The 26,977-nt window shown below is 40.3% G+C and overlaps 3 protein-coding genes across 17 annotated transcripts in view; 2 read left to right on the forward strand and 1 right to left on the reverse strand.

The window, feature by feature from the left end:
• Positions 1-927: 927 nt before the first annotated feature.
• The window catches only part of Rg (rugose), a 177,293-nt gene continuing 151,243 nt past the window's right edge, over positions 928-26,977 (reverse strand). For all 15 annotated transcript variants that reach the window (XM_064136363.1, XM_064136356.1, XM_064136364.1 and 12 more), the window contains 16 exons: positions 15,380-15,497; positions 14,388-14,490; positions 13,100-13,215; positions 9,987-10,099; positions 9,726-9,866; positions 8,586-8,705; positions 8,357-8,509; positions 8,201-8,273; positions 7,291-7,475; positions 6,994-7,171; positions 6,829-6,909; positions 6,571-6,738; positions 6,163-6,426; positions 5,910-6,106; positions 5,679-5,830; positions 928-5,560 (listed from right to left, as the gene is read on the reverse strand). In XM_064136363.1, the coding sequence (XP_063992433.1) occupies positions 5,470-5,560; positions 5,679-5,830; positions 5,910-6,106; positions 6,163-6,426; positions 6,571-6,738; positions 6,829-6,909; positions 6,994-7,171; positions 7,291-7,475; positions 8,201-8,273; positions 8,357-8,509; positions 8,586-8,705; positions 9,726-9,866; positions 9,987-10,099; positions 13,100-13,215; positions 14,388-14,490; positions 15,380-15,497 (2,253 nt within the window). In that variant the 3' untranslated portion in view covers positions 928-5,469. The remainder of the gene's footprint in view (positions 5,561-5,678; positions 5,831-5,909; positions 6,107-6,162; positions 6,427-6,570; positions 6,739-6,828; positions 6,910-6,993; positions 7,172-7,290; positions 7,476-8,200; positions 8,274-8,356; positions 8,510-8,585; positions 8,706-9,725; positions 9,867-9,986; positions 10,100-13,099; positions 13,216-14,387; positions 14,491-15,379; positions 15,498-26,977) is intronic.
• LOC135170502 (protein mab-21-like) lies at positions 19,453-21,386 on the forward strand. Its single transcript, XM_064136386.1, has one exon. It carries the CDS (start codon positions 19,913-19,915, stop codon positions 21,020-21,022), a length of 1,110 nt encoding a protein of 369 aa, XP_063992456.1. The 5' UTR covers positions 19,453-19,912; the 3' UTR covers positions 21,023-21,386.
• LOC135170503 (protein mab-21) lies at positions 22,564-24,466 on the forward strand. Its single transcript, XM_064136387.1, has one exon. It carries the CDS (start codon positions 22,893-22,895, stop codon positions 23,988-23,990), a length of 1,098 nt encoding a protein of 365 aa, XP_063992457.1. The 5' UTR covers positions 22,564-22,892; the 3' UTR covers positions 23,991-24,466.

Consider the following 26,977-nt stretch of genomic DNA (forward strand, 5'->3'; position numbering starts at 1 on the left):
CCAATAGAAGTCTAGGGAATTCGGTAGATTTTTTAGTTAATTTTCAGTTCCCGTGGAAATTCACATGGTCTCCTATTAATTGAATAGTTAATTTCTTCTTCCGGAAATTCGAAATGCCTTCATAGCAAACGATTCTATGAGTTCGGAACATTGGTGTCGAATTTTGAGATGACATTCGGTAGGACTGATAAAACGAGACGAATCGATACTGTTAGAAATGCGATGAGGAACGATATTTGAGAGGATACTGGGGGGATGAGAACAGCCGCATTGAAAATTTCAGACAGATTATTTTACAAACATCTAAAGCCAATAGATTTTCCGATAAGTGCAAGTTATTTTCCGATCAATTGAAAGATAGCCTTCATTCGTCTCGTTTTTTTTCATCTCACTGAATTGTACGATGCAATGAGTCAATGTTGGAGTAGGCCTTGAATTAGCAGAGTCAATATATAATTAACCAAAAAATATATCGACCATTGAAGTGGTATAATACATAAATCCAAATTTACTTTAATTCGTAGTGAACATAGACACTTTTGACATATCAAGAGGAACTCTAGGAATAAAAATCATGCGAATATTTGTTTGACTCGATCTTCTGTTATTTGAAGTCTACTCTAATCTCATGAATTAAAACGTGCAATTAATCTGTAATCAATTGGAGTTGTAAGTGCATCAAACTAAAATGATTAAAAAAGAACATACTTTTCTAATGCATACATATCTATAATGTATTTTAGGCATACAATGCCACGTTATGACTGTACCAAACAGCAATAAAGGATCCAATCAACATCATAATTGTCAACAGACTTACATACCATTCTTTCATCATCTAGTCTAGATTATAAAATTAATCAGAAAATAAAATATGACAATTAATGTTTAATCTAAGATGAAATGAAAATAAAATTGTCTACAACATCAAATGTACTTTGCGTTTATTATTATTTTTTCTCTATGTATCTTTACATAATTATTCTACCTTACAATACGATAATACAACTTGCCCATTATATTACTTCTATATTTTTCATTTCGAATTATTACCATATAACTAAGTATAAAATAAGCAATAGAGCTTATGTTTAGGTAAGTAGCAACGATTTAAGTACCTATTCGCATTTTTCAAGTCCTTTCCGTTTATTCATTTTTATTTTTCATTAATTAATTTTTTTTTCTTGTAAAAGTGGCGGTGAGCTTCGTAGTTATATTTATCTCCCTTTGTCCGTCGATGAAGATGAACGATGGGGAAAATGCAATTTGTGATTGTTGATAAGTTTTTTACTCATTAAAATGCAACACAAGAATCTTCAAAATGTTGTGTGACCTACCTTTTCTAAACTAGTATAACAAATCAAGGGAATAAATGTTCATCAATTAATGTGATTGAAGACATTGTTAGGCCACTCGAACTGCTACAACTTTTATGGCTCTCCCTATGGGAACTGGATTTTACTTCTCATATGGAATAAAATAATCTACGCGTGGTAACAAGTTGCGATATTACAGTAATGACTAATTATCGAGCAGCCTACTGATCGAGTAGTTTACACATGTCACTAATTCGCGGGCGGTAAAAAATCTAAAGCGATCGTTATTTTTTCCCTCGAATGATGAATTATTTGAATGCTCAAATTCAAGTCATTGAGTTACGCAGTGAAGGAAATTGCAACGTTAAGTTTCAATCCAACTCTGTCTCTAATGATATTCATACTAAGGATGTTTATAGACGCTTCACTCTAAATTTTGCGAATTAATTGGTTTATTACAAAGCTAATAGAATTATTTTCAGAAATTTATGGTTTTATTTTATACTCATTTCGATTCTCAATGCCTCGAGATTATTAAATTGATTGTTGATACATTATAATTCAATTTTTGGTGAGTGGGAGGGTTCAATCAATCATAAAATACCAATGAATTGGACAAATTAAATTTTTACACAGCTCATACACCTTTGTATTTCAATGATTTCATTTGAATGATGCTTAATATTAAATGCGGATAAGTGTTATTACTCCACACGTAAACATTAATGTGCATACTCATCGAATATACAAATCCATTCGGATTATACCTTTCAACATTAAATTTACTTTGCATTTCTTTGAATTTAATTTATTCATTGATTCGGAAGTTGTTATTTATCTTTTCTTCAATTTTATGTGGTAATAATATAGGCGAACTCTCGTAGCATTGTACTTAGCGTTATTTAAAATAGCATTATTTTATATTGATACTTTTTTTGTAGTTTTCTCATTTTTTTTTCTTTAAGTTTCGGACAGAAATTGATTTGAGTTTCATTTGCATTTTAATTCAAATTTGCAATTATTTTTCTCACTTAATGGAGGGAATTTACTAACAACATTTTGCCTCTGATAGAAGATTGCAGCACTCGTACATTGACTATAAACAAATTGTAAAAAATTCTCGCGGGCGAGATGACATTTTCCTGTCGATTAAATGCATTGCCTTTGAGCGAATTTTTAGTTAAGGGATTTTTGTTATTACTCACTCACTCGTACGATAGATTTTGCTGCAGTGGAATGTAAGTACATCTAATTGATCACCTCATCATGTCGTTTGGTATTTGTTATAATGCCGATTTCGTGGTAATTGCGGGGAAAATGCCACTGGAATGTAACGGTAATTGCAACAATAATGAAGAGATTTTTTTTCTTGTATCAACATCTACGAAAAAGATTTTTCTGGTAAACATATTCTCAATGCTGACAAAATGTTATCAATTAAATTTTTTTCGTCGATGAAATCACAACATCAGCCTGCCTCCATTTTCTCCTCATCTTTCTCTCGTATTTATATTCACTCTCACGAATTATCAACAACTAATTACTCGACAAGCATGAATGACGAGAATCACACAACGGCGCCATGCATTTCACATTCCCTCAATAAAATTCTACAATATTTCTAGTATATAATATTAAATACATAACGACTAATTTGACCTGCCGAATTTTTCCCATATTCTGCATATTTTACTGATCAATTTCTATGTATAATATCCTGTTTCATTAATTTTCATCTGACTAGTTAGAAGGTGCAATGGCGAGAAGAGAGAACATAAAAATTCGTAAGGACATCCAAGTATTTTCTCACAGATCACTCTACAGATTAAGCCCTTTTCACAGTTCCACACAATTAATTTTTATGATGGAAAATCCATAATAAAATTTTCCAAATTACGTGGACATCCTTAATGCAATAATTATTAATTGGGGACCTACAGCAAATTCAACTTAAACGAAATATGAACATTGATTGATTGATGTGATTGTTGAATTTATTGATTGACAAAATTACTTGACCCTTTAAATTAATTAATTTCTTCACGTATAGTCATTCATTTATCAACTTTCTCTCCGTACATTCTCAACCTTCCTCAAGCTCTCAACTATAACGCATGATTATTCTGTCTCAAATTTAATTTGCTCGGTAATATTTCACCTAATTGCATAGTCATTACTAGTTTCTTCATGAAAATGTGAATTATATTTTATACAATACAAAAAGCGAACGTCAATCGACATCACTAATCATGACACCGATCAAAGTGTCGCGAATAATTTTCTTTATCGTTACAGACATATGCAATGTTTTACTTTTCCTTTTCGCATGATGAAAAAATCTTTTACTTTGTGTTTAATTATTCACGCGGACAATAAAATATCAATAATTGTTTTAGAAGCATGTGCCGTCCTGTTAGTGAGGAATTCATTATCTCACAAATTTCAGTACTCGATTGCGTACGCCAATTATATTACATGTGCCCAACAGGGCACGTATTTTTCTCACCTGTTTTATACAATCATATATATATATTCATTATTTATATTTTTATTATTTATATGTATACATTAGTATTTATACTCGGCGTATGTATATAAGTAACATTTATCCATTCACTTTGCAATGGCGATGAGTGAATAAAACAATTGATTTTATTCTCCCATCTCCACATAATTTCAAGTTTCTCACTTTTTTTCTTCATTTCTAAAGCAAGTTCAGAGGGAATGCCCTCACCTACATCAAGATGCTGATTTTGACGTTCTCAAGGTGCAATTGAATATTTCTATTGCTTCTGGTGCTGCAATTGGTCTAAGTATATTTTTAAAATTATTCTCTCCGGTCTTGCTTGACTTTTTAAAATTTATTTTGCGAAATATGCGAAAATATCAAGAAATATCCTCACAAAGTTAAGCTGGACGGCTCTTATGAAATTAGGATTTTATTCAGGAGTACGCGATAAATTTTCCGATCGCTGGGAAAACCTGTATTTTTACGTTTTAGGATTTACTCTCGTTTGTTTTAGAAAATACGGATTTGTTTTTGTTCACGGAGACTCTTCCTCATCGTCGGACAACGGTGGCACGAAAGCCATGGAATTACAACTGTTTATCTTTACGAGCAGCAAACGTAACGATCGCGTGATAATTACAGAATGTCAACGGGACATTTTTTTCAATTTTTTTTCCTTTTCTTTCTCGTTACAAGGTAATTTTTGTATAACACTGAGATAATTGGTTATTTACACAGGAAATTACAACGTAAACAATGTATAGTATGTATACTGTCAACCCCACTTATATGCATTAATACACAAAAATAAGTCCACACGCCATTTTGGTATTATTAATGTTTTTTAATAATTTTTTTGTCACTTGTATCATTAAGTATTTGACAATTGCAACTTGCGTTAATTGGAGGTTTTTGCTTGACTGAAAATCTTGGGGAAAGAATAATCATTCGTTTTTAATTGACTAGCGTTTCTGTGCTATCCCAGAATGCAGCTCATAGACAGATAATTATCAAGCATTTATCTCATAACGATAGCAATTTTTGATCAATCATTTAAAACCATTCTTCTTCGTCACACTCACAAAAAAAGATTATTAAAAATCCAGTGAATTGTCTAGAGAATTTCATTTCATTTCACTTGAACTTCCACGAAAAAGTCTATCAATTTTTACTGTGAAAAATTCCTCCAATAAAATTGATTCAAAGCTGATAGAGCTTTCAATAAAAGTCCTGTAGAAATTCTATGGAATTTCCGCACGAATTTCATAGATTTTATTATAAAATAATATTGTGAGTGGAAGAATCAATTTTTTTAAATAAATTCGGGCTTCAGCTCCGACATTGATTAATACAAACGCCTAGTTCCTAAGTACTTGTTGTTCAATGTTTCGATAATACAAAAAATCTCTTCTCTCATTAAGTACAGTTTAATTGTCTACTTACGCTAATTTCACTGCTACTTCGTTCCGATAATACTCCTGAAGCCGATCAATATTTTCACGAGCTTCTCCGTATTAACACATATTTTAAGTACAAATTCATCGATTATGCGGTACCATTGTGATGTGATTGCATTATGACTTACTACTTAGCTTTCATTTTTGTGTGAATCATTTAATAACGAACGAAGAGACAACCGTAGTTTCAGTATCTCTGCTGGAATTCGTGATGCCACCTATTAAAATCGATGTGGAAAATGACGATAGAACCATTTGCCAACCCAGCGAGTAAAAACCTGTGAAAAAAAGTTAAAAGCACAATTGAATTATATATAAATAAATTCTTGATTTCGACAAATGATGGCTAAATAAAGTCGCTAATGTACCCTCTGGATATCAAATGTTAATACTCACTTCTGGTCGTGAGATAGCGCTAGTGACCTAACACTGCTCTCGCAAGTGGGGAATGCATAGAGGAGCGCCAGATTGAAAGTTCTCCAGACCTCGACAATCCCCTTGTCGCCTCCTGTCATAAGATACTCGCCGTCTCTGCTCAGCAACAGACACTGTAATCCATAAATCAATGCCTTCATACACAGTTCAATGAATGTAAAAAATGAAAAAAAAAGTAAAACCCTATTTTACCTGGAGATTGTCGTTGTGGGACTCGTGACGCAATCGTTTACCGTTTATGGTGAATGCGGCGATATGACCGCGCTCGTAATTCACAACTATCACGCCTTCCCTGGACATGGCGATGTTTTCAGGCGAGGTGAAACCATTCGGAGCCTCTAGGGATCTCAGCAAGTCCCCGAATGTTGTGTGCACCAGAACTGGTCCACCTAAAATGAAGTTTTTGAAGCGACTGACATAAACAAAATAGGCAATTGTTTCTTACAATAAGATCCCGACACGACAAGCCCCAATTCCGCCGATATGACAACAGCTGTAACCGGCTGTTCATGACCGGTGAGCGTGGCCCTGGGTGCTGGTGCCTCGCTCTCCCCCACAATTGTCTGTGTTCTTGCATTCCAGTGCCACAGTAGTACAGTGCAATCAGCACTGCCAGATGCAATATAACAATCAGACGTGATATTACACTCACTTCTGGACAAGCACGTCACAACTCCATAATGTCCGAAGACAATCTGAACGATTTTAGCTGTAAAAAAATATCCTTGTGAAACAGAAAATGTCTATCTATGTGAAATACAATTTTTTTGTGTCAGTTAACAATTCTCGGAATAACGCTCCACGAATTTGACACCTTAAATAAATATAAGGTGAGATAAACATCAGAATGTACCTGTCTCGGTGGAGAAAACTCGAAAACTGTTGTCCCAGAAGCCACAAGCCACCAGGAACCTGCTGTCGACCGTTGTAACGAAGCAGTTGCTTCGTATCTTGAGTTTCTGACTAAAATTATCACCCAAGTGCCTCTTCAACGCTTGATTCGAGTGATTGGCGGTTTGGGCTGTGAATGAAAACAATTTATGGATGAGTAAACTTGACGAAACATCACTCCGAATGACAATTTTAACGATCAAATAAAATTTCTAGTTACACAAGACAGGATCCATTGACAGTGGTTGATTAACAGCCTGTGCTTGAGGCGTATCGGCGTAACTCGGTGACTGCACCGAGGCTGGAAAGAGTCAACGCTTTATTGAATTCAATCGTTCTTGGTTAATATGGATATTTAATCATTTATGGGAGGATTACGGCTTACCAGCGTAATTGGTGTTCCATCGATTAACAGCAAACTGCTGGCCAGTGGTAACTGTCACTACCGATGGTAATGGTAATTGTGGGTAGGTATTTGCTGAGATATGGCAGATTGGTGAATTTGATGGGAATTTAATGGTCATACAGACGTCGTCAGGAATACTTGAGAACATCATTGGGGACTGAAATTACGATAAATCACATGATAGGAGGAAATTATTCAGAATTATTCTTCGGTAATTCATTTTTGTTATAAACTCGTCTGATGTGAATAGGAGAGACAATCGGGAAATCAACTTACCAAATGCATCGCTGAACTTCTCGGAGGATGAGGCTCCATCAACAGTTGGGATGGAGTTTGACCAAAATTCCTTATCTGATTTTCGATGGCTTCTTTCATAACTGGATCACTTATCGAATCCAATTCTACACTTCCTTCGTATGTCAAGTAATAAAATACGTTCGTTGCACGAACTGCTTCGGGGCCTGAAGATTTAAACAATTTTTCGCGTGCAGTTGCTTAATGCGTTTTGTGTAATTAAAACACATAGGGATTCGGTGAAACGTCGCATGTTCCAAAAAAAATCGCGTTGTATGGGATTTTATCGTCTTGAAGGGAAAACGAAAAATAAACTCAACTAAAAAGGGATTCAATAATTCATATCCGAAAGTTAATTTGCTTCGCCTACTCCCCCGATGGCATTGGAGACATTGGAGCGTTGAAATGTCAAGATAAACGGCTGGGAAATAGTTCCGCTTGTGAACTTCCGGTTAAAAAAATGATTCTTTATTGCCCTGATACAGTCTTTGGTTAAATGTGTTGCGTATTAACCATAATGTGTGATGCTGGGGACGCATTGTCGCGTCTTCCGCGCGCGCCTAATTGCCGGGGACTAGGGCCGACACGGAGGAAGCCAACTAAAAAACTAATTCCTTCCATACGCGCACGAGTCTTCGCACATCCATTGAATTTTCTATTCCCCCGTGGTTGGACTTGTGTTCGAGGAAGCGCCGGATATAGAGGCGCCACTCGCAATTAACATCCGAGGAAATTTAATTTGACGCGACATTGGGTGTAACACTTTTTCAATTTTTTCAACTAATCTCAGATGAATTATTTGTAAAAACAGCGACTGTGATAGTTCATGGAGGTAGAACTACCCTCGAAAATCAATTCCTAGTCTACAATAATTTCTAATGCAAGCTCTTACCTCTTTGCTTGTATCCGAAAATCAGATCGATCCACTGATGAAGCTGACAGGATACAAATTCAGACTCCAATGCCTACGATTAAAACAAAATTCACAATCGATGAAATTATCGCATAATCGATAGAGGAGAAGTAGAATCGAGGGTTTAAAACTCACCATTCTATTGATTCTGATAAATTCTTCTGGAGAGTTAGCCCAAGGAGGCAGATCGACGTCACCCACCGAGCTACCGTCCTCGTTCCTCCCTAGACGGTAGTTATTCGTGTTCACCAACATCTCCGGAAGGAAGAAGAATTCGGGAATGAGTTCCTGAAATGGAGACAAATAGCAACAAAAATCCCCCCGGCTCTTCAGCTATCTCTCTCATCTTTGATCGCGTACAAACCTTGACGTCAGACGTGTCCCTCTGACAATTCTTCCAAGACAGTGCAATTGACGAGAATAGCCTGTTGGGATAATCAAACTTGCCACCCTGAAGCGCCAAGAACATCGTGGTCATGGGCTCCTGAAAGCAACGGGAAAAAAAACATTCAACAATGTGGAATTGAGTTTTCCTTTTACTCCAGAGGTGAAGAGACGAGGAATGGCACATGTGCAACCGCGTGAAATCAAAAGTGGCCGGGTCTTTACAGCGGCAAAACTTCTAAGGGAGTGCATTTCAAGGCGCAGAAAAGGCGGGTGCGCTCTTTAAGAGGCCACTTAGGGCCTCTCTCTATAAGAGCTACTTTGAGGATGCCTACACGACCCCAAAATGCCCTCGTGTTTTGAAATTAAAAAAAACTTGAGGCATTTAATTTTCGAGAGCGGCTGATATTTGGAGCCGTGTCAAAATAGCAAATCGGTTTTCTATTGGGAATAAATTCTCATTCGAATAAATTTTACGGACACTTCGTGGGGAAAGGACGGTACACGCACTGTCTCCCCCAATATTTACACCCGATCTAGTAAACTAATTGCAGAAAAAGTTATGAGGTGAAGATCTCCTCCAATCTGTATAATGACTATTTTTTTCAAAAAGTTTGTGATCAAAGAGCTGCAGTAATTCTTCGGAAAAAAATCGGAACTTCATGAAGTAAAATACGAATGCGTTAAATCATATACAGCAGCAATATATGAATACCGGATGACGAGAACGAGATGAGGGTATCTCCCGTGAAAATGGTGTAGTACAAAACAGATGTATATTTAACGGACTGGTAGACTCGACGACTCGTCGGGGCGTTTCAACGCCCCCGAATTAGTGTTTAACTCACTACTAAATGTGTCCCGGAGAATTTATGATCTGTTACTGGCACCGGTTTGCTTTTTTAACAAAGGGATTAGTTTTTCTAAGGCCACGAGCCACGAGGATTGCCGCAACATCTCTGTTATCATCTCGCTACGCGATACTCGTCGTTGAGATGTTGAAATGAGAAAACGCCTGGTGAATTGAAATGATAAAATGGGAGATTTGTCAGTGGCATTTAAAGATATCATGCGGCATCTGATGGTTCAGTGAGACTGAAGAATTAATTGAATTACGCACCACTCGTATCAGCCAATTAAGGACGAAAGCGGCTGTTGAATAATGAGTGCCATAGTGAAAAGGCGGAATGCTGTCGTGTTCCCAACTCTGGAAACGCTCCTCGAAGTAGGCTCTCCTGCTTGGATTGAGTGCTCCAATTGGCTATTGAAATGAATATGGAATATTTAATCATTTTATTGGGGAATATTCCCCGCGAGATGGAGTATTTTTTTAATTAAATAAAACATGTGCAAAAAATATATCATTTATGTTTTCTCTCACCTTGGACAAGTCACGGTAATTGCTGGGTAAGCTCAGATCAAGCTCCTTAGTCTCATAATTAGTGAGTACCCAAGGAAAGACTGGATACTGATTCAAGTCATTGTAGGTTCGTCCTGAAAAGAGGGAAACTCAAAACCTCATGCCTCGAATTACCAGTGAACAATTAGATCAGCTCACTCTTTCCAATAACTTCATTATGAAAATTATTCTGAGCGACCCTCGCAACGCATTTAGCTCATGAAAAATGTCCCCTGAATTTTCATATGAAATTAATTCAAATTTACGACCCAGTGTCATTGACAAAAAAACAGAAATTATTTGAAAAAATGTCGGGAATGGAACAAGGAAAGCCGAATGTGTCGTCGAGTGGAGTTCTATTTTTACGAAAAACTCAGTAGTCTCAATGGGGCGCGGTGTGCTCCGTTTAGTAGTAACATAACTCAAAGCATGACGGCTAATCGCTCCTGAAATTGTCACTCCGAGGTCTCACTTTCCCCCTCCCCCATATTTTCGGGGAGAGAAGCAAAAAAAACAATTATGAAAGAAAAAACAAGCAAACCGTAAATACATTAGTGATGCCTCATTCGGCATCTTTTATCTTGTCGTTGAGGTTTAATTGAAACTATTTGAGTCAAGCGATAGTCAGCCGTGTTGGGTAATCACGAACAACTCGACGAGTTGGTGAATGTGCAGAGAGACAGCGGTGGTAGGAAATTTTAAGGAACTGTCCACGGATTTTTCCTGAATATTCTGTATCTTTCAGATAATTAAATGAAACACGTCTACGATTTAAATGGAAAAAAATGTAAAAATGTCATTCAATTCTATTGCACTCGGCGAGTAGACGGCGATCTCGACTCACAATCGATCGAGCGATTTGAATCGTGACAATCGGCGGAGTCGGGTCAGCAGTACAATGCATCGTAAATCAATGGGCCCTTTCACGAATCCCAATGGTTAGAGGAGATGGTAAATAATAGCGGGGTCGTGTTATGCATCAAAGTGATTATTAATGGGAGCGTCGGCGATGAGCGAATGCCCGAGAACTGCGCTACGACAGCGGGCATGCCTCGCGACAGATTCAGAGATCTTTCTGCGTTGTTTCTTATGGTTTTTTTGGGCCCATTCCGCCCCCTCGCACACCCGTTGCGGACGAGAATGCGTTGTAATAAGTGTCGAGGGGACTCGAGGGCGACAGGCTCGTTCTTAATCCAGAGGATAATTTGGTGGTTTTTTGGTTTTGTTTAGCTAATTGGAAAGTTTGAGGTTCATGACCTTTAATTATTTCATATAATCCGGTGATTATTTCTTGAAGGAAAATTATGGCACTATTCTTACGCTAATTTCATTATTTTTCTATAATTTATTGACGAGAATGGTTAACTGGCCGTTTAGATTATTTCTCAACAATATTTCCTCTCACGAATGCAACTATTAAGTCATGATCATCAATTCCATGACTCATTTGACTGCATTTTGTCACACAATATCTGAGATTCCGCAAAGTAGGAAGAAAAAACGAAGGAGAATCTAGCGTGGGACGCGAATGGGCCTTTATCGATCCATCGCTTTCCACCGAGCAATAATTCACAGTCCGCACCTTTAGGATCCTTCGAAGCGAGCGATACAATCGCGATGGAAAAATTTCTCGGCGACTGGCTAGCATGGAGCGTTATACCGTCGGGAAAAAAATTTATTCACGCTATCGGCCTTCCACCATTAACTCATGACTTCCATAATTTTCCTCGTTAATTGTGACTTTTCAACGGAAAATATTTTCACTTGAATTAACATTGAAATTAAATGCCCTTGCGTGTTGTTTGCCCGGACATTTTCTGATGGTTTATTGTCAAAATGTTTCATTGAGACGAATAAAAGTGACGGGGTGCCCAAGCATGCGGGATTGGTTGCTCATGCGTTTGAGTACAGACGGCACATACGACCGGTTCGCCCTACGTATAACCTGATGGGCGCCCACTGCCTGTGGCTATTTATTTGTGCAATTAATATATAAACCTCGTAAATACTACGATGCTCAACGGCACCGACTTGACTCATTCTGAATTTTTCGAATAATTACATGTCCAGGCTCATCGGCGGCTTTAAACACTGCCCCAGCCACCCAGGAATTATGGATTAACCCTTTGGCAATTACTGAAAATGTTTTTAATGAGTTGAAGGAGAATTTAGGGAGAAGAAAAAATCTCCAGAGCCCTTCTTAATTGCTCAGAATAGGGGCCAGTCGTTACAACTCTCCTGAGACTTAAACGGATGGAAATTTTTCAATAGCAACAAATTTTACGGAGCGGTAGGGTAACTTTACCCGACCGACAAAAATACGCCATCAGACAATTTCTACCGGACTTTTCTCTCTCTGCACAGGGGAAAAAATCCAGTAAATAAAAACAGTTCGGCATTCGTTAAAGGTAACATCGCTAACAAAAAATACAGTTCAGACGCACGCGCAACGGGTTTTTCCAGCTAGTGTGATTGGCAGCCCTCGGCTTCGCCTCGGGCAGCCAACTTCACACTCGTGAGAAACCCGTCGCACTTGTATTGAAATATACCATTTTTCCCGTTACACGCAACGATTCAACTCAAGTCTCTTTAAAAAATATGATCACAAAAAAATGATAATTAAAAGACGACTCTTTTTTCTTAATAAATTCTACAACTCCGCAAGTCTTTCCCAAAATACTTGTTTAAAATAAAAAATATGTGATATCAAACCGAAGAAACAAAGAGTATCTTTTTTACCCTGGGGACACGGTAGCTCTCTCCCTGGAGCTAGCGGATTACCAGAGACATGTTGGCGAGGGGCAGGGGGGGAGGATGAGGTACAGGGATTACTTGGAGCTGGGGTGGCCCAGAACCGAACACACAGGGCTGATTGAGAACATCCCTAATGCGTCACGACAGACTCCATCCGCCCGTGTGCAGCCATAAAAAGCCGCGGTACTGTAACGTCTCTCTCTTTCTCTTCGTATATACCGTGAAGATTCGGCAACATTTTCTCTTTTTTCATATTTCAGCGTATAGGAGGACTGGTGAAACCCCATTAGGGGGCTTCATGATGTGCAGATGGTTAAAGAATGGATTATTATCAGACTCACCAGCGATTGTGTTCAGGAACATGAGGTATTCGAAGTTTGATATCTCTCTCCGTTGCCACTTTTGAGTCATGTTGGAGCTTCTCATTAGTTGTCTGGGTGACATCATCGAAGCTCTCCTGCAATTAAAAAATAATTAATTGATGGTGTGATGCGTTGAAAAAAAAATATACGTTAATATGTAAACTTTTCTGCATAACGAATGAAAAACATCGATGAGTTGTCGAGTAGTTGACTGAAATGATCGAATATACCGTAATAAGTGGATGTAAAAATAACTGATTGGTATTTATCGACTAATGAAGTCCGTTGATTGAGTAGAACTATTAATTAAATCGATATTAAATATATCTCATCAATATTTACGTGAGAATGTTACACTGAAAAATTATCAACAAGTTACACTGGAATGAATGGATAATTCTACAAATAAAAATCCAGGGAGAGGCAATTTATTACTCCAGTTAAAATACCATTTCGGTACTGATCAAAGTGCGATCAACGGAGCCAGTCGAGTCGAGTTTTTCGCACGAGTGCAAATGCATCATAAAAGCACTTCCACCGCCTCCGGAGTAATAAATTCATTTCGTCTTTTATATCACCGCGATATCCTCACAAGTGAGAATATTCTGATTTGAGAATTTACACATCGGGACGGGTTTTAATGACTGGCGTGCCTTTGGAATAAAAACGTCAACGACAACGAGAACACCGGATGTGTTTATAAATATGAGGAGAGGCTGATGGAGGATTTGAGGAAGGTCAACAATTTTTTGCCCACTTCCTCGCCAAAGGAAATCAATTTTCAAGAATTCCTAAATAGAAATTAAAAGTCGGGCTAAAATCTACTTATAAATCCAAAAATCGTGATTCCAAAATTCAAGCCGGGTTAGCAAACTTATAAAAGTTTTCTTCCCCCTAAATGTCTTCCATTTTTATTCAACCCATCGAGGAATCTACCTTGGATCAGACGTCGAGAGGTCTCGAACCGGCGTATATTTATGACCATCGTATCTCTCGCCAGTTTATATACGTTAGAGGGATAGTTTAATGGATGGTCCAGTGCCGCAAACCTGTGTTCTTCGCCGCACAGGAGAAGTTAGTCCTCTTTTACCTCATGAACCAACTAACTCAAGCATAGAGGACCTCTCTTTACGAATGAGACAAAGAACACGCGGTATGCGACGAGCGTGTCCGCATGTGTTTCAAGTGGAATTGGTTTTAAGTGAATCCCCGAGGGACAAAAACACTTTTGAATTTTTTTAGAGTTTAAAATTTTGCTCCAGCTTACCTAGTCTGTGGAATTCCGTATTTGATGCCTACGCCGACTCTCGGCAGTGCCTTGATCACCTTCTTGACTGTCGTCTGATCCGGAAAGGCGAAGAGGATCGAGGCTGTCAATAAAAAAGTGTCAAAATTTTTTTTTTATCCTCTCGTCATCACATTTTTGTACTTTTACAATCACCAAGGACAGCATTCATTAAGATATTTATAAAAAAAGAAATGAATGTCGAGGTGTTGACGACAGCTAGCTGAGCATAGAGCCCTCAATCTCACTAGTTAACTGAGATGAGTTATTGGTCTCCAACAAATTCTTTGTTTTTGTTGGCGAAAAAATTTATTTATCGCGGGACAAGCGACATTGTGGCCAAAGGGTGACATTCCAGAGGTTCAGGGAGACGCGTAGGGGAGAGTAGAGTCAAGGATATTGAGATTAGAATCTACGGGGACGTCGGGAATTTATCGTTGGACGGTGAAATAATCAGTAGGACGACGCAGAGACCCTGGCTCGCCAGGTATACGCAACTGTCTCATATTTATTATTTCAGAGGCTGCAGATGTGTATTTCAAAAGATAAAAAAATATATAAAAATCATTATTAAACAAGAACGGTGAACAAGAAGGAGAAAATTGTCCACCACTCGGAGAAATGAATAAAGAAATAGGCCCGAGGGCCATTGGAATAATGAATCGTCCCCAGAAAAAGGACATACCGTAATGCGTGACTGATATTTATGTTGACAATGGTAAAAATAAAAACTCTCGAGTCCCATCAAAACTCGCTCGCACACCTCGAAGATGCGCGCGGAATTTGCACCAGTGCGCTCTATTTCTCTCTTTCATTTCAGCATAAGAGATTAGGGCTTGTCTCGTGTGGCGTGTGAAATGCATTTCGAGAAAGAAAATTGGAATGTCACCCGCCAGCAACATTGCTAAACTCGTTTTATTAATATTTTTCAAGTTGAAATTTTTTTTTTCAAACAACAGATCATTAATACTCACTTCTGCTGGCGAGGAAAATCTCAATGGCGAGATTTTGAAGCAAATATCGCCGTGAGAATATCGCACGGACTTCGGAGAAGTACCACTTGCCGTGAAGATGATCGCAGAATTTTAAAACCTGAAACAGAAGTTGAGAGAATCATGAGTCGGACCGTCGATGGTTCAGGGCAAAGTGAATTGATGAATAAATCCGCGAAAATTGCCCCTCTTCCGAGTGCACTCGCCAGGAGGATCCGGTCTAGACGCATCGCAACCTCTTCGCCTGGAAAGGGCGCGTCGTCCCACGGATCAGGCCGCGAATCGGAATATAAAAGAGGGTACACGGAGCAGGGAGGGAAAAAAGAGAGACTGTAAGAGGGCTAAAAAAAATAAATGGACATAAGAAGGGTAAGATATATATGTGTTATGCCGGCATCGTTTGTTGGGGGACCGCATGCTCGCAAACGTAAGTATGTAACCTGGATGCGGTGAAGTGTGATACGATATAGTGAACACGGTTTTGCCGGCTTTGCAAAGATGGCCGTCACATTGGTGGGAGGAGCCTTCCCTGCATGGTTTGCAGGAATCGATCCCCAGGAAGGTATGAGAGGACTTGCGCTCTTGGGATGTTGTATAATGTCCTCATGCTGTGGATGAAGAGGTGAAGGGAGAGGAGGTGCCTTGGGAAAGAGTCTTTATTTACCGCCCAGTGACTTAACAAGGCTCTCAATTCCATCGCCGTTTTTAATGAGAATATATTAAGCGGCTGTAATGCCATTAATGGCGACGAATTAAATTATACTCGATATAATTATTTGTTGACTTATTGGCTGGAATAATGCAAATGTTTAATTCAACGGACAAGAGAAAGCAAATGTTGAAACGGAAGGTCATAGTTAGGTCATAATTTCGATTGTGGAAGTCATACGAAATTGACAAATAACAAACGACAACAGCTCCTAAGGGTGTGATGTTGAATTTCAGTGAATGAAGAGGCTAAACAGGAGCCGACGATGTTTCCTAGGGTGGCGTGTGTGCATCCGCGTGCAGACACCCGTCAAAACCTAATTATCCGGCGGAAGGTCCTCAACTCCCTCGAGACACTACTATTCCCCACCACCACGGGATGACAGTAAATAATATCAACGAAAATAGTTGAATGCAATTGGGAAATCCGAGAGTCCATTTCTCACGAAATGTAAACACATTAATTCGGGATAATAAATGACAAAAGTGGGCTTGACAATTTTCGAAGACATTGGGACAATTTGTCGGGTGGAAGTGGGTGATTATTTAAACTTTGATGGACAAATGTGTGGGATGATGAGATAGAGATTATGGAAGAGATAGGGCGTTGGGGTGACCCTTGGGGCGTGCGCATGCTCCGTGATGCCGCAAACACTGGAGAGGTGTGATAAGGGGAGATTCGTGCTTGGGAATCTATTATTCAGGTGATCCGAGAAAAACTGATACATCACGTATTGACCAGTGGATGGTCTTTATCAGACGCATCGGGGATTACAGTGAATCTAATGATTCGTCGTACAAAAATATTGTGAGCAAAAGTACATGTCAATCGGTGCAATCAGTCAATAAAATGATGTGAAAAATCTGCACGAGCCAAATTCCGAAAAGCGCATCAGGCCCCCCGCGGTGCAAACCCTGGGAATGCTCGTCGTCGGGTGTCAAGTGTTACACGATTAGTATACCTCCCTGTGCGGTACTCGTCGGTCTGTTACATACCAGTCCTCTTCCCCTTCATCGAGCATCAATCGGGGGCGAGCCAACAATGGGCACTGGTGATGTAACAACATGTGTCGCATTTCGCAGGAGCGACCCCCACAGTCACCTCCCCAGGTTTTCCATTCTATGGAGTGATATGCTTTTGTATGGGGGTACTGTGCCCCGAGAGAAAAACTCAATGGGAAACCACTTAGCAGCCGGCGGTGTACAACAAACAGATTAAGCGTTTGATGCTGATCGAGAGGTGGAGTTTCATTCACATCTTTTCATATCCCTACACTATGTGTTTATAAAACCATGGAAATGTGACGACTCTTGACAGTTATTTGTAGGTGAAGTGATTGTGGTATTACGAAATGAAGAAAAATTAATAAAAATTTCAAGCGCAACTTCTTTTTTCTCTCTCATCTTCACTGAGAATATGAGGGTGAATTACGGCTAAACCATTTGAATTTACTGGAGAATGTTTCCGTGATGAACAGACATAACTAACCGTGGGGATGCGTCTAATGGTTGGAACATTCATTTTTGAAACGCTTTCTCCCGACGATGAGTTATGTCAGCCACGTGCACGTTCTCATGTACCTATCCTTCTGCTTCTCACACGAGATAATGCACTATAATTCAGAATAAACACAAACGTCACGGGGTATCACTTTTTTGATCGGTTTTTGATCGAATGAGTCAGATGATGAGTTGAAAATACGCGAACATTTCATTATTTCAGTCTCGCTGTTGTGGTAATATATTCAAATTGTTGAAGTGTGTAACACCCACGTACTCCCTCTCTCTCTCTCTCTCCACTTTATTGTCTCTAAAATTATATCGGCTTGTCGTTCAAAAATTTATTTATAACGCATTATTTCAAGCATGTAGATCAATAATGCTGGAAGATTCGCTGTAGAAACTACCTGACATTACCATAAATTGAACTCTCTGATGGGCTTGAGAGGGTTCTTTAATGACCCGCAAAGAAGGGTCTGCCGGTGTCTCGTAAACAAACCCAACTTTCCATTTAATTATCTCAAACTCCCCCAAACACTTCCTGATCTCGATAAAATATGGAACAAGGTCCTCAGTTTCCGGTGACAGATGCTGGGTAACATGTTTTTTTTTTATTGTAAGGAATTTGACTCTCGGTTGTTGTCTCGGAGACATTCTATTTCCAATTTTTTGTTTCATCATCGCAATCCGGAAAATATGAATTTTGAATTTCCGTACCATTTGCTTTATCCCACCGGCAAAACCTTTCAGTAACCCGGGGATCTCAATTCGCCGGCTGGTGTAGCTCAAGCGCCCGATCGCTGAGCTCTCTTCGAGGATTATACCGAGGATTATTCGGGGATGTTCATCCGAGCTGATTTACAAGGCCGACTCTGTGTTGTATATCCTCGAGCTCTCGGATGACTGTTTCTCTTTGATTCCATCGAGAGTCCATTGGACAATGAAGAGGCGAAAGTACATATTCAACAGTCGCAATGATTCTCAAACATCGATACTGCTCTCTTTATCCTATTCGACAATGGGGACAACTGATCTCTCAGATTGATCTTGAAATGCTCTTTCCCATCGTCTCATGTTTCGGGAATTTTTTTCCACAGTTGGTAGAATCCAAGGAGCACTAGTAAAATGCGAATAGAAACTTTGTGTCTCCCGATAATGTAGATATCAGTGTTCAATCCAACACGTTGGTAAGCAAAATGAAAAGGCCATCGCAACTTAATTTCCCCCGTATGGAGCAGATTAATCGGATAGCTTTGAATCGTGTCCCGAATCGGATTAAAAATACCAATTACCAGTAATGCATGCTCCCAGCAGTGAGAAAATAATTCAGGGATGAACGAATCAAGTCGAAACTCAGGATGATGAAAGACGCATTTAGGGACGAAGAGGAGCAGCAGCACCCGGGGGGTTGGCGCAGAGTGTTTTGACCCCTCGGCAGAAATATGTAGCGGGGGTGATGTAGCTGGTGCTCATGAATCAAGTCGCATTAGAGGGTGGCACAGGGGTCGTTGGTTACCAATCTACCACTCCAACTTCTACTAGATTGGATTCCCGGGGCTTTATTCAATTATCCGTGAATGAGTGCTGTGTTTTGTTGGGTGGGCTTCGCCCTACGACGGGTTTCACATATCTTCCTCTTCTTGTCGTCCGTGAATTTTTCACCACCGGCATTTGCTGAAGATGTTGGACGATGAAGACCATATAAAGTATCCTTTGATGAACCGACGGAATTAAAACAGCAAGTGTCTGACTGTCACCTGTCATCACAATCAAATCAATCATTCGTTAAGTCAATAAGAAACTCGAAGTGATTCTCATGCGAACGAATTTATTCAGCAGCATCACTCGACCGAGTCCCTGATTTTTTTTATTATTTTTTCTCAAACCGCTGGACTGGATGTTGATTGCGGATTTTCTTATGGGTGTGAGGTTGTAACACCCATCCAACTTGTGAAGGAGTAAGAGAGATAGTCAGACAAACGCACGATGAGTCTTGTTGGGCGTGGCAGAATCGCGCAGACGCCACGTGACTACATCGCAAATGGAGGCGGGACTTGGCGGTGGTGTCTTGTGCGCATTACCACCAGGAAAAGTGGAGGACAGCTAATACCAGTGAACCTGGCCGGTGCTCTGTCGTCGTGCGCCTCAATCACGTAGTTTTTCGGCTGAAATCGGTCAACGACAGGACGCAAAATACGTTGCAATAATCGTTGCATTCATCTGATTGTTGATAGAGTTGACAGTTCTGATGAGTCGAAAATTGGCAGGGCCAAACTGTTTAATTATGGAGTGATGGTCCGATGAGACATGGGAACCAGTATGCTAGTGCCATCGGATTTCTCAGCCGTCCAAACGGACGTGATTTATCAGATGAACAAGTACCACGGGGAGCGGGTCCAGATGAGGATGGCGCAGATACAGAAGACAACCCGTGAGGTCTGTAAAGTAGTGCAGAATGTGCTGAAAGAGGTGGAAGTGCAGGAGCCAAGATTCATATCATCGTTGACCGAGTGCAATGGAAGATACGAGGGACTCGAGGTGATATCACCTGGTGAATTCGAGGTGGTCCTGTATCTGAATCAAATGGGTGTTTTCAATTTCGTTGATGATGGTACCCTGCCGGGTTGCGCTGTTCTCAAGCTGAGCGACGGAAGAAAACGCTCCATGTCTCTCTGGGTGGAATTTATAACGGCCTCTGGTTACCTCAGTGCACGAAAAATTCGCTCCCGATTTCAGACACTGGTTGCACAAGCCTGCGACAAATGTGCCTACAGGGATACCGTCAAAATGATTGCTGATACGACAGAAGTGAAGTTGCGAATCCGGGAGAGATTTGTTGTGCAGATCACTCCGGCTTTCAAGTGCTCAGGTGTTTGGCCAAGATCGGCGGCTTATTGGCCGGCTTCCGGTGGCTCCTGGCCCCATCCAGGATTGATAGCTGAAGTCAAAACTGAAGGATTTGATCTGCTATCGAAGGAGAGCTTGGCCCTGCAGGGGAAGCAATCCGCGATGGAAGGAGATGCCTGGGTGTTGTCCTTCAAAGAAGCTGAGACCCGGCTGCTTCAGGGTGGCTGTCGTAAGCGGTGCCTCAGCATGCTGAAGACTCTTCGCGATCGTCATCTGGATCTACCTAGCAATCCCATCACCAGCTATCACATGAAGACTCTTCTTCTGTATGAGTGCGAAAAGCATCCACTGGAGAGCGAGTGGGACACGACTTGTCTCGCTAATCGGATAATCGGTATTTTTCTACAACTCATATCGTGCTTACAATGCCGCCGATGTCCTCACTACTTTCTGCCAAATCTCGATCTCTTCAAGGGAAAGTCACCCAATGGTTTGGAGGCAGCGGCGAAACAAGTTTGGAGACTGACACGAGAATTGCTGACCAACAGCCGGGCACTTGAGAAACTCTAGCCAATAATTTGACGTATTGTGTCCAATCAATGTTTATCCTCACTGCTAAGTACTACGCTTACTCATTCACCAAGAGCTTTTCCCATTTTTATTGCCTGATTGAGTTGAGTTTAATATTGTGCAATGATTGGAAATCAATGTTCGACTGATAAATTTTATCTGAACACGGCTCAATTTATTGTGATTTGTTACTGCAATTTGATCTTGTCAATAACTATTATGAATTTCATTGGAAAATTATATTTCTATCGTTGTTGAATGTACATAACTTCACTGATGTAAAATTTATTTTGAAATATTTATTTTATATTTGAAACTGTTTCCTGCTTCATATATGTAAGATGTAAATAAACATTATATTGACTGGCTAGATTACTTCTGACTTTGTAAACCCATCCAACTTGATCGTTCATCAGTTGACAATAATTCAATTCGAGACATTCAACGATCGCATCATTCGGATAACGTCAATGAATTCAGCGTTATATATATTCAAATTGTTCGTTGAATTAGCTATAAAAACGAGAGTTTATAGGACGTGATACACGATGGTTTCTTCACTGTGAGCTACAATACTGAGGAGCGATGTAATTAAAATGAATAAACTATTTTTTTATGTCACTGGTTATCTACATGCTGGACTTTAAACGAGCTTTGGAAAAAGAACAGGTATGTCGACGGATGTCATTCGCTACTGGATATCATCATCTAACGTGCTAAATAACTCGCTTAGTTATCTATCCTTATCGAGTTAGTGTTTATTTATGGTACACGATAAGACGGCTATTACGTTTCCTTCACACTCTCGATGAGAGACTTTCAGAACGGCCAGACAGTGAAGCTGGGGATATCGAATGATGAGTCATGTCATCAAATTTGGAGGACTTTGGATATTTTCCAATTTTTTTTGTCCTTCAAACTGCGTAGGAAAAAAAATAAACATTTCCTAATGAATGAGCATAATTGCCTCTAGTCACGCGAGCGACAATTGTCAGAGGGTTTAATTAAAACTGGATTTCACATAAGAAGTGATCAATGATAAACAATTTCAAAGAGTGAAATTATTTTTCATTTTTTTTTCTCCATCCAGTTCTGCCACAGAAGTGGTGTTCAGAGACTATATCAGACCACCTCCATCAATTCCCATGGCAAACGTCTGCGTTTTTCTCCATCTGAGGAATGCCCAGACTTCAAGTCACTCCGCCATGCCGAAAAATGTGGAAATAAATAAGAGTACAAACTCGCTTTCTCGCCCCTCGCTAGATAAAAAAATAAATACTCGAGTCCCGCTGCATAATTCATGTAAGGGCTTCTGGACTGTGGTATTCACTGTTGGGACAAGGGTTAGTCGTGTGAGAATGGTAGACTCCCTCGGTTTGGATCGATCGGCATTGATGGGCGGCGCATGTCCGCTGAAAGCCTCCACGAGGATTGGCTGTTTACAGCAACACGGAGGCGTGGCATTAACGAGGGGCTGTCGCACCTCACCTGGTCGAGTTCCATCGAGGGTGGGTGGCACGAAGGTGGACCAGCACAGTCTTCAATCTACTCTCTTCCTGACGCATCGCTCGTGTCTCTGCTGCGCCGCGGCAGTGATCGCGGAGTCAACGATCTACACGAGAATCCCCCCAGAGACATCTTGGGTTTGAAATAGCTATTTGTGGATGAGTACGGTATCGCGTGAAGAGGAGTGACTAAAAACTTGAATTATTAAACTGACACCGTCGGCAGTTTTTTTGCCGATCGGCGAGCGTCTGAAGCCAGTGTGCTGCCGTGATTTTTTAAAATTTCCATCGCAAGTTTGTCAGGAGAATGCGGTGATTTGAATTGAGATTTGGGCCGTGCCCTCAGCCCGGGGGGCAACGTCAAGATGCTGGTGCCACCAGATATGCTGGCATCTCACTCAAAAATGGTCTATCAAATAAACAAGTACTTTGGTGAACGTGTAATGTCACGCAAGACCCAGGTAGCCAAGACCATTCAGGAGGTGTGCCGAGTCGTTCAGGATGTCCTCAAGGAAGTTGAAGTGCAAGAGCCGAGGTTTATATCATCCTTGACGGATTACAACGGGCGTTTCGATGGCCTGGATGTCATATCGCCGACGGAATTTGAAATAGTGATATATCTCAATCAAATGGGTGTTCTGAATTTTGTAGACGATGGGACATTGCCGGGTTGTGCTGTACTGAAACTCAGCGACGGTAGAAAACGCTCAATGTCCCTGTGGGTTGAATTTATAACGGCGTCTGGTTATTTGAGTGCTAGAAAAATACGCTCGAGATTTCAGACACTTGTGGCACAGGCCTGTGATAAGTGCGCTTATCGTGATTCCGTTAAGATGATTGCTGATACCACTGAAGTTAAGTTGAGAATACGGGAGAGATATGTTGTGCAAATAACGCCGGCATTCAAGTGCGCTGGTCTGTGGCCAAGATCAGCCTCGCACTGGCCAATCCCCCAGATACCCTGGCCACATCCGAATATTGTTGCCGAGGTGAAAGCCGAGGGTTTTGATATGCTGTCCAAGGAGTGCATTGGGCTGCAGGGCAAGCAATCAGCGATGGAGGGTGATGCTTGGGCGCTGTCGTTTATCGATGCTGAGAATCGATTACTACAGGGCGCTAGTCGAAGACGATGTCTCAGTATTCTCAAGACCCTTCGGGATCGTCACCTTGATTTACCGGGAAATCCTGTCACGAGCTATCACATGAAGACACTTCTGCTGTACGAATGCGAAAAGCATCCGCATGAGATAGAGTGGGACGAGAGCTGTCTTGGTGATCGAATAAATGGCATCTTTCTTCAACTCATCTCCTGCCTCCAGTGTCGACGCTGTCCTCACTATTTCCTGCCAAATTTGGATCTCTTCAAGGGTAAATCACCCAGTGGGCTTGAAAACGCTGCCAAGCAGGTCTGGCGGCTCACTCGCGAACTCCTCACCAACACTCGGGCCCTGGAGAAACTGTAGTGATTGTTCCTCCAAATTATTCTCTTGGACACTTGTCAGTGTGCTTATGGTTAATCATTCGATGGTGAATGGATCATTGTGTAGAAGTATTCAATTTACACCAGTGTCATTGTGTGATTGTGCTGCTCATCAAACTCTCGGGTCTGTGCCATATGTAGAGAAAGCATTATCGACGAGCTGTATGAGAAAATTGTTGGTACACTCTGTTGTTATTTTAGTCAAGTTGCCTTGTGATTGTATTCAAATGAACTCCATGTAGCAGTCCAATGTTTTTTATTCAATTGTTTGTGGTTTATTGTCAGACGGAAACGGCGGCTTGTCGACTATTGAAATGAATTCGACCAAGAAAAAGAATTTCCGAACACACTTATTACATGTATAACATTATCTCCTGCCGGCTTTTGTATATACACCTACGAAGATATTTATTGAACTGTAACTGCAGATTTTAAAAAATATAGTGATATTTATATGGAATATTGTAGACAATGAGTTTGATTCTTTGTTCTCTCTCAGTGTCACACGAGTGATTATTATTTATCCCATTTTTATCTGCTCCTCGAGTCATGTAAACTCTGCACTATATTTTCTGGATGATAATTTTTTTCGAAAAAAAACCCCGGGGCTCGTAAATTCTTGGCCGCTTACGCGCATCGTGGCGATCGTTAAACACTCTCCCTCTCGCATATTGCACCCTGAAGAGAGCACATCCTTTTTTGTTTTGAAACACCGGAGGAGTTTAGGCCTCGTAAATTTAACAATCTGTCTGTCGAGTTTTTTGTAACCCTACAGCGTCATTCGGGCTTCACTGGGGTGTGTTTCTTGATTTTTGGGGTGTCGGAAATGTGGAGAAATTTTAGTGATAGTCGCAGGGCATTTTTCAATTTTGCCAATTTTGTATTAAATTCAATTGAATAGTTCATAAATTGAGAGCCGGGTCTTTTCCAAGTCTTTCTTCATATCTCGTGAGCCAATGGCTGATTATTTTCGATGTGTCCGAAGCACTAACGATGGAAAAAACAATTGATTTCCCGAGAATTATCACTCACTGTGGGTGTTACAATTTAACGATCTCGAATAGAAGCCCGTGGGCGGTTCATTGTGACACTTTACGAGTGTAAATGCACCTAGGTTAGAAGCAAAATAACAATGACCAATGGAATGTACACAATGTTCAATATATACGAGCATTTCTGTCACTATTCTGCGCGATACTTCAACAAACAAAACGACCCGTACCTTCATTTCTCATTTTGCTACTGTATATCTCCGTGGCATATCTCCCACAATTTTGCCCTCACTCGGCGGTTTTTAGATTTTACGAATAAACCTAACGTTTAGAAAGAGTGCACCCAGAACTGGCGAATGCACGTGCTAGAGGCATCGCGGAACCGGTTTATTTAGTCGGTTAGATAAATTTTATCGTTTCTCCTCCACTCGCCCTATCTCACATATTTACCGCTCGTTTATCTCTCTCTCTCTCCCTCGCTCCACCGTTTCTTAAACGCCGGTAATACACCAGCACTTTGTGTAACACTCGACTCAATTTTCTAAGGAGTTTACGAGTTTATTTGACGCATTTGTTTCGCTTTGTCAACTCAACTGCAAATTATCATGTTCTCGTTTGTTTAATGTTTTATTTTTATTTTTCCTCGCCATGGTTGCCGGTGAATTTTGTGTGGTCCTCATTTGTTGCAGATTGTTCGGGTTATTTGGCACCTGTTCAAACAACAATAACTAATAACCGTATTTAACTCGCGTGCGTCAGGCAACTTGATACATTCACCGGTTGGTTGTGGTGTCCCCCCGCGGGTTTTTCGGCTCGCGACGCGACGGACACTGGAGGGACCTAGCGTGACCGCGGAAATCAACTTGGTAATAACCTTGGGTGAAAACTATTAAAATTATGTGTACGCCAGCATTGCGCATGTGACTGCCGTTTGTCATTCTCGAGAATGACGGCGAGAATTTATAATTACGGTTTTCAAAGGGGAGGGAATATGGAGGAAGGGGTGTTCGAGGAATAGATTTTTCCTTCGTTCCTGAGTCCAGGGAGGGCGAATTGTCCAGGGGACAAGAGACTCTAAATGCCTCAAAAAGACCTAGCTCTTTATACATAATGTGAATTTTCAATTTGATATGAATATTCAGCAAATTTATCTTAGTGTGCCCATTAATTTAAAAAAATGGACTGCGCCCAGTGAAATTATGCCAAGTTTATTACATTATTCCCCAGTTGGCCATTCCCTTGTGAGAACACGCCTGCAGATTACTTCGGAAACTTCTGATTGCGATATCTCCTGGAATATTTTTTCAAGAAATTTAAGAGAGTGCAGAACAGTCCACTCTCCCATATCTGAAACCTCTGGATATGTAAATTATGGGACCAGCTACATTTTTTCTTTCTCTCTCATATTGAATTCACTAGCCTCCCTGTTTATAGGTTTTGATACAGGGAACGGGAGAAGTCGTTTGGCTTCAGGCTGAAGGGAGAGGGGGATACATTAGTGGAGATTGGGATGAAACAAAGGAGGAGTTGCTTCCACTCGATGGAAAACAAACATGACCGTGGGGTTGTTTGCTCAATTTTTTTTTCGGTGGATTTAGGGACCAATAGAAAGGTGAAAAATAGAAGGAGGAGAAGGGGGGGCATCATGTTCACCAATCAGTGGGACCAACATGTAAATTGGCTGGAATATGATCGTATGGGAAAATTAACATAAACACGAATTGGAATTTTTGTTTTGTTGGGTGAACTCGGAATATTTTTTCCAATTAAAAGAATATTTAGTGGATATTTTGTATTGTGTTCTCGATAAACTCCTTGATTTTTTCCCTCATTCAAATTCACTAATTATAATTTCGTTAATGCCACTTCATCTCCATTTTATTTAATTCAAATTTAAAAAACGGGACTTGTTTTAATATCGCCGCGGCGTTGTCTCTTAATTTTATTGGCCATTCAGGTCGTTGCGAAATGTGGAAAG

This window comes from Diachasmimorpha longicaudata, chromosome 17 (assembly GCF_034640455.1).
Source record: "Diachasmimorpha longicaudata isolate KC_UGA_2023 chromosome 17, iyDiaLong2, whole genome shotgun sequence".
Lineage (NCBI taxonomy): Eukaryota > Metazoa > Arthropoda > Insecta > Hymenoptera > Braconidae > Diachasmimorpha > Diachasmimorpha longicaudata.

Coding starts and splice junctions, on each gene's coding strand:
- LOC135170503 (XM_064136387.1), top strand. CDS start 22,893: ATGCTGGTGCCACCAGATATGCTGGCATCTCACTCAAAAATGGTCTAT.
- LOC135170502 (XM_064136386.1), top strand. CDS start 19,913: ATGGGAACCAGTATGCTAGTGCCATCGGATTTCTCAGCCGTCCAAACG.